General features: G+C 38.2%; 1 protein-coding gene across 6 annotated transcripts in view; it reads left to right on the forward strand.

Annotated features, from left to right (window-relative positions):
• Window positions 1–12006, forward strand: part of CADPS2 (calcium dependent secretion activator 2) — a gene marked incomplete at both ends in the record, with an annotated part of 316192 nt that overhangs the window by 97142 nt on the left and 207044 nt on the right. For all 6 annotated transcript variants that reach the window (XM_082013854.1, XM_082013857.1, XM_082013855.1 and 3 more), the window contains one exon: window positions 10593–10925. In XM_082013854.1, the coding sequence (XP_081869980.1) occupies window positions 10593–10925 (333 nt within the window). The remainder of the gene's footprint in view (window positions 1–10592; window positions 10926–12006) is intronic.

The raw sequence follows: 12006 nt of genomic DNA on the forward strand, positions 1-12006 counted from the left end.
TTTGTTTTCCAGTGACTCTCCAAGTTTTGCAGTATTCATGGTGTGTCAGTTCTTTCCCAGTTTCCTTAGACCACAGAGTGAACTCAATGCTTTAACCTTTCTCCCCACGCAACAGTGCCCCTTCCACCCCACCAAAAAAATAAACCACCAAAACTAAATAGTACAGGGAAAGCAAATGGCAGGTTAATTGCTTAAATAGTTGGTTTGCTGACACTTTTTCAGTTGCTAAAAGACACACACAAAAAAACTGATGTGATGATGTTTCAGGCAGCCTCAGCCCAATTTCTGTTTTCTCATGTGCTTTTTTTACCATTCTTCTGCACTGGCAGAATATATAAATTGGAAATGAACAAGAGATCTTAATGAATAAAAAAATATATTTTGACACAGTGTCCTCCTCATTTGAAATGAAAGTATTTAGGGTGGTGGTGGGGAATAGGGACTGAGAAGGCCTCAGCAGAGCTATTCTGACTGTAGGCTGCCTGGTATTATGTTGAAAAATAGAGATATAGTAGTATGTTTGTTCAAACTAAAAGCTATCAATCCATACTTAGGTGAAAATGATTAATGCAGCAGACCATTAATTGTAGTAGGGAAATGAAACTTTTCAACTCTGACAAAATGAGCACAGTGCAATACCAATGATGCAAACCCACATAACTTCCACTTTTCAGTCAAGTGGAATAAAAATTAGAGCCACAGGTGACTCCAGAGGAAAATTCAGTGAAGGACTGTTTTTTGTCTTCCTTGTTGTACTTGCCCATTTACCTCACTTTTTCTCAAAGTGAGAAATCCAAAGAAATTGGATATTACATCTAGAAAGATTGTATCCTAAGAGCTAAACAGTATTGTAAGATAAAGTGCTGGGTTTTGTTGTGTTTTGTACAGCACTAAACAAATGCCAAAAAGTCAGCAAATTGAGGAGTTCCTTAGCAAGGCAAATGGAGTAGTGGGCTATTGATTTTGAACAGCTGTGTGTTTTTCTCAAGTTTGCAGGTACCAAAGGAAGTAGTTATGCATAAACTAATCATCATCTGTGACTGTGAAATAAATAAGTATGCTAAGTAGGTGTTTTTTCTAATCCTTTTGGCATGGCTGTGTTTGGTACTCACTGTTCTTGTGTACATATGTTTCCTTTCTGAAGCCCATTTCTTTCAGTCCTCAGTTTCCTGTTTCTTCTTTCTGCTTTATTATTTCTATCTGCTTTTGTTGTCCTTCACCTTCTTCCGTAATAGTCAGGGATGGTCACCTTCTTTCTGGAATTTGTTTGCTGGAAAATTAATGGAACCAATCGTGCAGTGAGGGTAAGTTTTTCACACTGTGTTACAAGTTCAAGTTAACAGCCTTTTTCTGGCATATGGTAGCTAAAATAGAGCCTTTGAAATTTTCACCACCTGGAGCTTTCTGGTTCCCAAAGGTAGGAGTTCTGGTCAGGCAGGGTCAACCCATTGGGGATCAAGTTATCAGCAATTTTGTAAAGAGGGAAGAAACTCAAAGCAATGTGTTGATGAGCTCCTAATGCTTGCTGTATTTTACTTTACTAACCAAGAAAAAGCACTTTGGCAGAAAGAGGCTTTGCAAATGACGACTTTGCTAGGTAGATGATGATGGATATAACCAAGGACAGTGAGCGTGTTGCAGCCTTACACAATGGAGGAAGAAGTTCCTTACGGGGCCAAGGAAAACCTCTGCTTTGTACATCCATGCTGAAATAGTTTCATGTTTGCTTTAATTGCCAAGTCTTGAATAAACTGGGAAAATAGCATAACAATAGGTTGTTGGTAACTTGGCTGGCTCAGTTTAATATCACACAGTAAATGTCCTATGCTTTGTTTTGTATCAAGTGATGCTTCAGCACAGCATGATGATGCATGTCACATCAAATTTTTAAGTAAGAAACTTATTTCAGTTCCTTTTAGTTCCTAGAAAGAAAATTCTTGTCCTTTGCAGAAATTTTGGAGCTCAATTTAGCCCTGAAAATTGCTGGCCATTTTAAAAAATTTACGTGTCATAAACTCAAGAGTTCTTGTAACTGTAAGATGCACATCAGAAGCTTGAGTGGAGAACACATTAGAAAAGCACATCAGAAACCTGAAAAGCGTTCACAAACTTGAGTGTTCTTTGGACTTCTGTCAAAAGTCTTTTTTGTCTTTATTTGGTCTTTATCAAAGAGATACTTCTATTCATTTACATTTTTTAATTTTAATTGACAATTTCCAATAAGGCATACTTGCCGTTAATCTTAATACAGTTCTAGCTTTGTTTCAAGGAGGCTTAAAGTAGAAAAAAAAAAAAAACAAGCAACAAACCAACCTCTAATACAAGAATGATTCCTTAAGGACAACACACTGCCCTCTGTAGTTGTAGATGTGTCTGGTTGATAGGGTTTTCCTGAAAAAGTCTCCAAAGAGAAATAACTGTAAGTCTTATCTGACAGCCTTTTTTCTTAGTTATATGAAAAACTTCAGTTTTAACATTAGTGTCTTTTTTGGGATGCCCCAAACATGAGTTGCAGTACCTTGGCGTGAATGAATACATTGGAGATCCGGATAACTAGCTGGCTCATCAGTCTTTGTGAGCCAGAATAGGAGAGACAGTGTTTGGCCCTTGTATAGCAATACACTTATAATTGATGGGTGGAATATAGTTTGAATGTTCTGGAAACACTTGAAAGGTGGAATGTGTGATGTTATCAGAGGCTGAACTTGCCTTACATGCTTTACAGTGAAATTTGCTCTTTTTCTTTTCCTGAGAGAAAGAAAGATTAGACTAAACTTCAAAGGTTTATGTGGGGGTGTTGATATTCAATGAATGTAGGATTAAAGTATTGTATAACAAGTAACAGTGACAAGCAGATGAAATTGGGGCAGCAATTATCTTGGGGACAGTGGGTCTATCCCCACCTTCACCAAAATCTTTTGAGTCTGCCCTGAGCACAGAAGATTGACACGGCAGCTCCACAAAACAGAGGAATGGGAAGTGTATCCCACCCCAAGGAGCATCCCACCAGCTACAGAGCAGTAGTACCATCACTGGTGGCAATAATAGGGTGAAGCAACACAACTCCAAGCAGACTGAGCTTCTGTGACAAGCTCCAGCTCCAGCTGGGAAAAATGTCCTTAAAGTGTATTTCTTCATGAACAGGATGTAACTGGGCCTTGGAGAAGAGAGGCCAAATCCTCCCAGTGGTTATGTTTTGCCCTCTTGGTGCCCTGTCTGCATTGATCGCAAGCCCATGCGCTGGGAGTTGCTTGCCTAAGCATTTTGTTCCAGGCTGAGCAGAGCACCACATGGGAGTCAGCACCCGGTGGAGTCCTTTGGAAGAATTTCACCATTAAAGAATGTATCTGGATTGCTGGTGCTACCCAAACATGACCACACTGCAGTGCTTGCAGCTCCTTAGCAAGCTTCAGGAGGCCAACAGAAACAGAGACCTGGGTAGTCCTAATTAGGAGGAGACAGTGTACTTTCACAAGCAAAATAAAGTATGCAGCATCAGTTGGAGCAATTGGTGCAATCACTTACAAATGTCCAAGTATAGGTAGTGAAACATTTCCTGTGGTCTCCATCAGTGCAGAGGGTACTGTTAGAGCTGCGATTGGTAGTCTGGAAGACAAGGACCTTTTATGCGTAATTCAGAATCACATACAAGTAGTCACAGCGATAGAAGTAGGAAGCTACCACAACTCCTGGGTGAACCATTATTTAGAGGTGTGTAAGGGCTATGGTGTTTCGTTCCATCTATTACTGTGCTGGAAGATGAAGGATACCAAGAGCTTGGATCCAGTAATGCCAGAATTTAACGGAAATGAAAAAAGCTATTAGGCAGCTTGAACTATGTCTTATAAAGAAAGGTGATAAGGAAGCTGGTTTAGATGATGTCTAGTTTACTGTCCCAGAGACATAGTGTGCATTTTGAGCTGCAGCCATCTTTTCCATTAGAGGTGCATTGAGCCCTGGCTGTTAAGACATAGGATGTGTCTAGAGTGTGAATGTGATCTCCTCAAAGGTAGAGCAACAGCAGTGACTATCAAAATTTAAGAAAAAATCTCTAGCTGCTCTTGTGGCAAATTAAGTTCCCAGTGCTGCTTTGTTTAATGAAGAGGAGAATGTTGGTGTAATTGCACTTCTAGAAGGTGTACAAGGGCCAGATGAGTAAGGAGTTTCCTTTTCAGAGACCGTGAAATCATTCTTGTGGTCCTTCTGTCCTTCTCAATACCCTTTTGAAATTTAAAAGAGCAAACAAGTTTTGCTTAAACAAAATCCGATGTTCCTGCACAAAACTTGTACTCGGAACGTAAGAAGCAGTAAGTCATAGCTGAATTCAGTTTGTCTCCAAAATGGATAATGGATGAACATGACTGACTGCAATGCTTTTCTCTGTGTGTGTGTGTGTGTGTACACTCATGCGTTACATAGACACGTACGCATTTTTATGTATATATATACACACACACACTTACATTCCATGAAACTAAAATTTCAGTTTTCACATGGTTAATATGAAGGCGATTTTATGTTGGAAAAAAGCGTTCCATTATGACTTACTACCTACGAAACCAAAGGTTTTATTTTATAGCACTGGATATACCACAGATGTGAGTGGTGTTCTGCAAGAGGTTTGTATTATAGACACCACATTTTTGCAATTAAAAATATGAGGGGAGGCTACTTTCTGTAATTTACTTTGGAAGAGAATGTTAGTATGAAAGTGAAATTTTGGTTAAAAATCCTAACATATGTTTGTTTTTCCCTTTTGAGGTAATGTGCTGTTTAGAGCACGCTTTTTTTGTTTGCTTGCTTTTTCAATACTTTGTTTAAAAAGGAGGGTAGGACTTCGATCATAAATTTTTTTCTTTATCAAACCCTTTTGCAAAGCTTTCTGCCTGAGAATAAAAGAGCTTATAAAATAATTTGGTTGGTGCAAGTGTCATGTGTTGCCAGTTGGTCCTGTGCCTAGACCTGAGTCAAGCTCTTCTAGAACTGACACATAAGCAAGTAGCTGAAATGTCATGTTTTATTGGTATGTGTAGCAGAATTACAAATTTTTTTTTTATTATTAATAACAACACTTACACAAACTGGTAGAAACATTATCAATACTTATCGCTATTGTGTTAGTATTTTTTCTTCCAAGCTGGCTAAAAAAGTGACCTTAATAGAAAACTCCATCAGTATGTGTCTTCCATTTGAAGGAAGACATGTATAAAACTTTGTAATGCATGGCGCAGTGGGCCTCATATTTAATCCGTTTACAAAGAAAAGGCAAAAGTTATCTACAGTTGAGTTTAGGCAAACTCTTGCATATTGCTTATGTTTTTTTCCTAAGCTTTACAGTAGAGAATAAGATTATTATGTTTGTGTTGCCAGCATATATAATCAGTTAAATTTGGTGTGATGTTTGATAAATAGAAATGTTATTCAAGGGGTATGTGCTAGGAAATATTTTGTCAAGTTGTACGCACTGCTAAATGATGATTTTTCATCTTTAAACAGAAATATAATTTTAAAGTAACTATTTAGTGCTAAAGACTATTTTGAATTAAGCTCTTCACTAGCATTTGCAGCAGATGAAATTGTGTATGTATAATGACTGGAAAAAAGTTAATTTAAACCATACTTCAGTAGATAGATATAAATTGTAATTGTTGTTGTAATTATAAGGGAAGAAGAAATTGAGGATTGATTTTTTTGTTTGTTTTGTTTTGTTTATTTCCTTACCTGATCATCTTTGAATGGTTGTGGTATGAGGAGAACTCTATCCATCGAAGACTGTAGGTATGGCTCAGTCCAGGAGTATTTAGAAGGGCTCTAAATAATGTGAATTGAAAAAGTTCCTCAAAATGGATATACTGGGCCCATCAAAACCTGTCTTTTAACTATTTATTTTTTCCTGAATGCATTGTATGTGTTAATAGAGCATTTAGTTTTGGTGTTAGATAGTGTGTTAGCGGTGGGTAACGTGAAAAGTTGATGTTGACTTAGATTCAAGGAACCAATAATAATAATAAAAGTTCAAATGCTGACTGACAAAGAGCATCACTCCAGGATTTCTTTGAGGAAGTCCAGAAAACGTTGGTAGAAACAGACCATACTTCATGACTTTGGACTCTTGTCAAATTATTTCTAAGTAATACGAGGATTTCCAAATGATCATGGCTGATCTGCCAAATCTAGTTGCCAGAGAAACAGATTTTTTTGTCCCCACAATAACTGTTTCTGGTATTTCATGTTTTACATTCAAACTTCTAATATGTTTTTTCTCTCAAGTTCCCCCCTAGTGTCGAGAGACTTGAGATAATAATTCAAAAACTGCCGGTGTTAAAATGTTATTTCATTAGAACTAAATCTGTGATCAGACAAACCAAGTAAAGGGAGGGAAGAAGAGATGACAATTTAGTGAGTGTACTTAATTAGTGTTTTGCTTTAAAGATATTTATCAATACAAATATTTCCCTAAATAGGGATGAGTGGGCTGTGCATAGAATGCACATGGAAGAAAAAGTGGCAGACTATGTTAAGACTACTACAAAAGCTTATATATTTTATTGTAAAAACAAATACTGCCAAGAAAGTACTACCAGTGTTGTAAAGCATATATGTACCTCTAAACTCTGGACCCACAGACATGCAGCCGGATAGGCTTTCTGGAATAATGGTGGAAACAATAACTCCTTTGGCATGAAACTGTAGTAGCAATTCCCATAAACTTCTATTTAGAATTTAAGACAAAAAAAAGCAGTCATAGAATGGCTCAGAAAAGCTTTGAAACTGAGGAGACAAATCTCAAGACATATAACTGAAGCAAAGGATTTTGCATTTAACATGAAGTGTACCATATGTCTTTCAGAAACAGGAATAACGAGACGTTTAATAGCTTTTTAATGCATTTTACTGTGTGAGATTTGAGGCACATATGGTATACTCCTAACTGAATTTCCATTCTTTTATAGTTTTCTGTTACAAACAAAGTCTTGGAAATTGAGTTTTTCCGTTCAAGTGTTATTATTACTTTTTAATTATCTCAAATACAAGTAGTTCATTTTAAAGATGATGTTACGTTTTTTTCCCTCAGGAAAAAATTTAGTAAGTTGCCATTCAAAATGGAATAGTACAGTAAGAGCTTTAGGTCCAAAGGATTCCTTTTCAGAACCAACCATGCACTTTTTGTGGTCTGTTATTCACACCTTGGGTTTATATTTTGAGTAATTTCCTTTAATATCCACTGTATCTTTTGTAAAATAATTATCTTGGAGTTATTTTTGAAAATTTAATAAAAATACAGTTTGTGACCTGAAACACTTCAGAAGGGAACATTTTAAGGTCAGGGATAAATGCAAATTATATTTTGTATTTGCACGTACCTGCAGAGGGATCTGGACAGGCTGGATTGATGGGCAGAGGCCAACTGCATGAGGCTTAATAAGGCCAAGGGCCGGGTCCTGCACTTGGGTCACAACAACCCCATGCAACGCTACAGGCTTGGGGAGGAGTGGCTGGAGAGCAGCCCGGTGGAAAAGGACCTGGGGGTGCTGGTTGACAGCCGGCTGAACATGAGCTGGCAGTGTGCCCAGGTGGTCAAGAAGGCCAACAGCGTCCTTGCCTTTATCAGAAATAGTGTGGCCAGCAGGAGTAGGGAATTGATTGTGCCCCTGTACTCGGCACTGGTGAGGCTGCACCTGGAATCCTGTGTTCAGTTTTGGGCCCCTCACTACAAGAAGGACGTTGAGGTGCTGGAGTGTGTCCAGAGAAGGGCAACGAAGCTGGTGAGGGGTCTGGAGAACAAGTCTTATGAGGAGCGGCTGAGGGAACTGGGGTTGTTTAGTCTGGAGAAGAGGAGGCTGAGGGGAGATCTTATCGCTCTCTACAACTACCTGAAAGGGGGTTGTGGCAACGAGGGTGTTGGCCTCTTCTCCCAACTAACTAGCGATAGGACAAGAGGAAATGGCCTCAAATTGCGCCTGGGAGGTTTAGATTGGATATTAGGAAAAACTTCTTTACTGAGAGAGTGGTCAGGCATTGGAACAGGCTGCGCAGGGAGGTAGTGGAGTCACCATCGCTGGAAATGTTCAAAATATGTGTGGACGTGGCACTTCGGGACATGGTTTTGTGGGAATGGTGGTGTTGTGTTGATGGTTGGACTTGATGATCTTAAAGGTCTTTTCCAACCTTAATGATTCTGTGATTCTGTTGTTTTGTCCAACATGAACGTGCCATCATTTTGTGAATGTTGTGGGCACCAAGTGTTGGAACAGTGCCCCCCTTCCATGGGTAAATGTTGAAAAAATGGAACAGATTTTTCCTGCAGTCTCCTAGAAAATCAACTTCAAAATCAGAAATAAAGTTTGAATTAGTTCGGTTCATAAGTCAAGGAAAGTGCTAACAGCTTTTCAGCCCCTACATTTTGGATTAATTAATAATTAATTAAGTAATATGATTGAAGTTAATTAAAGGTGAGTGATATTCTGATGATCTTACAGTGTGTATTTTGCAGGTTTTTTTTTTTCTATTACACTGATCCAGTTATGTTAACAATACATAGGGTCTTGTAATGTTGGATGAACATGAGATTTTGGGGGGGAAGAGCCTATAAATATTCTTAATTTCACTCTTTCTTCTGCATCTGCCCTCTCTCACGAACAGTACAAAGTAGCTGATGTTAGTTTGAAGTCACCTTTATTTAATATTTGTTTATTTGCTTTCCAATGAAGCTGTTGCAGTAGTGATTCAATTGTAATTGCAGACTGTTAAAACAAGGAAAGGCTTAATATCCTTGTACTTGTTTGTGTTGATAAGTTTTATTGCTGAGTGGAATTTCTGATTATTATTTGTTTTGAAATGAGGTTCAATATTTGTGGAATATTGAATTAATTAATTAATATTAATTAATTTTGAGGAAATTAATACCAGCATTAATTGACAGTAACCATGTCAGGTCCCTTTGTGGATAAGAATTTAACCTTAGATACTTACATTTCCAAAAAAGGAAATCCATCATGGTACAGTTAAAGCATAAAATGTGATTAGCAGATATTGGTGATGTGGGTTTTTCGAGTAATCTGTTCGGGCAAGTACTTTTAAAGGTTAATCTGCAGCCTTCTGTACAACACTATTAGGATATCAGTTGAAAGATCTATTTTGTAAGTGACTGCATTTTTAAATATGCAACAGGGAAAGATGCATCAACAAGCACTGGAACATTTAGAATATGTTTAGAAAAGCTCCTCTCCTACTTCTCTGTTTTGTATTTCCCAAATGAAGCACAGTAGTATTTTATGTTGCTTGGTAGATGCACCGTCTTTCAACATGTGATAGCATATGGAGTCAGAGCTCTACTGTGCTATCACCTCTATTCATTGCATTTTCATAGCTTTTGGTGACTAAAATGACTATCTGAAAATGCATAGTTAACTCATCTTCCACTTCATAGCATCTGACTGAAGAGGGCAAACAGTCAGAAAGGTGATGGGTAGGAAATCTGTTTAGACTACGTGGTATTGCATCTGTTTTTTGCATTTCATCTGCGCTTGGGGTGGTGGTTTGGCACCCAAGCAGTCCCCCAACAGCCAAGGCTTGCAGGGTGGACGGCCTTGACCCATCTCCCGCTGCTGCAGGAAGCCAGGTGGTTCTCCCTGAGTTATCCGTTCAACAGCATGATGCAGTTTGTCCCTTATCCAAGGCACACATTGGTGGTTTATGCGGCTGATCATGCTGCAGTGGTCATCTTTTTGTTGGTGGCGTTTTGCAGAGGAACAGTTTCATGTGACTTGCTACTAAAAATGAGCTGGCTGCATGCAGTGGCTGGGAAGATCAACCTTGCCAAGGCCTGTGTTGGAAGAAGAGATGAATGCAACCATCCTGGAACACTGAAAAGTTCTTACAGAATGATGATTTAATTGGTTTGTGGTTGTAATTTGCCCTGTCATATGTTAGAGTATGTGTACTTGGGAGGGTTTTTTTGTGCTGGTTTTGGTTCAGGTTTTTTACATAGAAGTCTCATATTGTGTCTCCAGTATTGTATCTCCAGTAATAGAACCAGTTCTGGTTTTTTCTTCTTCTGACTCTTTCTTCTCTCTATTGTTAATACTGATTGTAGTATTTCTCCAGTATTTTTTTTGCCCTGGATTTCTGTCTCATCTTCCATGAGATTATTGGCTGGCTTAAAGGTCATATTTTAGCTCATACTCCTGAGTTTTGAGACAGTGTCGCTTATCCATGAGTGAGTTACAAGTAACTTTAGGCTTCTGTGGTTTCCATGGAGAAAAGATTAATTAAATCTTCTAGGTAAGTTTTAAATTAGCTGCTGTTAATTCAAGCTTCATTCTGGCTTAGTTATTGTAACTTTATGCATAAATACTTTAAAATTTATTTAGTTTAAGTACTTACTCAATACAAAAACTTACTTTTTCAACATGGCCATTTGTTTCTTTATGAAAAATATAGCAAACTTGGCCTGTATAACTCTTCCTTGTAAAGCCATCTTACATAGAAGCAAAGTATTAGATTATAATTCTTTTATAAGGGATTGCTTTGTGTTTGTGTCCATGCCTAACTTTTTCCATATCTTTTTTTTCTCTTTTTTATTTTAAAAGGTATTTCTCAAGAGTGACCGGGTTGCAAGAATGGTCCACAGTGGAGGATGTTCTGCAAATGACTTTAGAGATGTTTTTAAGAAAAACATAGAAAAGAGAGTCCGAAGTTTGCCAGAAATCGATGGATTAAGCAAAGAGACAGTGTTAAGCTCTTGGCTAGCCAAATACGATGCCATATACAGGGGAGAAGAGGACTTTTGCAAACAGCCGAATAGAATGGCCTTAAGTGCTGTATCGGAGCTGATTCTGAGCAAGGAACAGCTATATGAAATGTTTCAGCAGATTCTAGGGATCAAAAAATTGGAACACCAGTTGATTTATAATGCCTGCCAAGTAAGTATTGGTGTCACTCAGTTCTGTTGGGTCCAAAATATCTTCCTCCTGCCAACAGGTCAAGTGCTTACTCCCTGTGTGTAGAAGCCTTCACTTCTAAGTACACCTCCACAGTCTGAGGAGATGAGACCCCTCAGAAAGGCATCTTTGCATCATGTGGTCGCTGGAGAGCAGTTGGAAAAAGGGTATGCCAGAGTACATGGTACTTAGGCCACAGGGATCTCCTGAGACCTTTTACAGTGTCACGGCTCCAGTGATTTGGGTGATTCTGCAGAATGTTCGATGGTCTATATACGTGCATACCCTCTCTAAATTACATACATAATGTACATATGTTTGTGTGCATGTGTGTACATCTTTAAAAGAAATTTGCTGCCATAAATAGATCGGTGATGGGTGATTGAATTCAGTAGGCTTTTGGCTATCCAGGGTCTAGAAGGTTGGTATGTTGGAACTCAATGTGCTTCATTTCAAACACCACCTACAAAGCTAATGTGCACATTTTTACTTTGTTGTTTTGTTGGATAAAAGTGATGTTCCCCATAAATTATTGAGGCCAAGACAAACAGTCTGTTCAGCAATAGTATTTGGATTTATAAGTATAATTTATCGCTAATCAGTAGTGTAAATGATATATAAAAATAATTTATCTGGCCAGTCTTCATAGTGATGCAACTATAAATCAGTAATTACTTAGGGAGGAAAAACCTGAAAAAAGCCATGTATTTTGGAAAGTCTCACGACCAACCAATGTGCGTGTAGCATTTAAACTGAGATCACACTGCTTTCTATACTGTCTATTAAAAAATACAGTTCTATAAAATAGTACGCCAGACTACAGCTAAGCTGTTTTTCGTGTGTTATGCTGAAGGTTAGCTTGTAGTTGTGCGCCATCTTACTACAGGAGCAAATGAGGAATCTTGGACATTGTTGCCTACTTCATTTATGGCATGTGTGGCATGAAGTCATGCTACTGTTCTGTGATTGAAACCTTTGTAGTGTTTAATGCTTCTCAGGGTCATAGATCCAACTTCCGTAACGAGAAAGTATAATATTTTTCTCTGCATCAAATTCTGAGGGC

The sequence above is a fragment of the Phaethon aethereus genome (genome assembly GCF_964289735.1).
Source record: "Phaethon aethereus genome assembly, chromosome: 1".
In the NCBI taxonomy this organism is placed as follows: Eukaryota; Metazoa; Chordata; class Aves; order Phaethontiformes; family Phaethontidae; genus Phaethon; species Phaethon aethereus.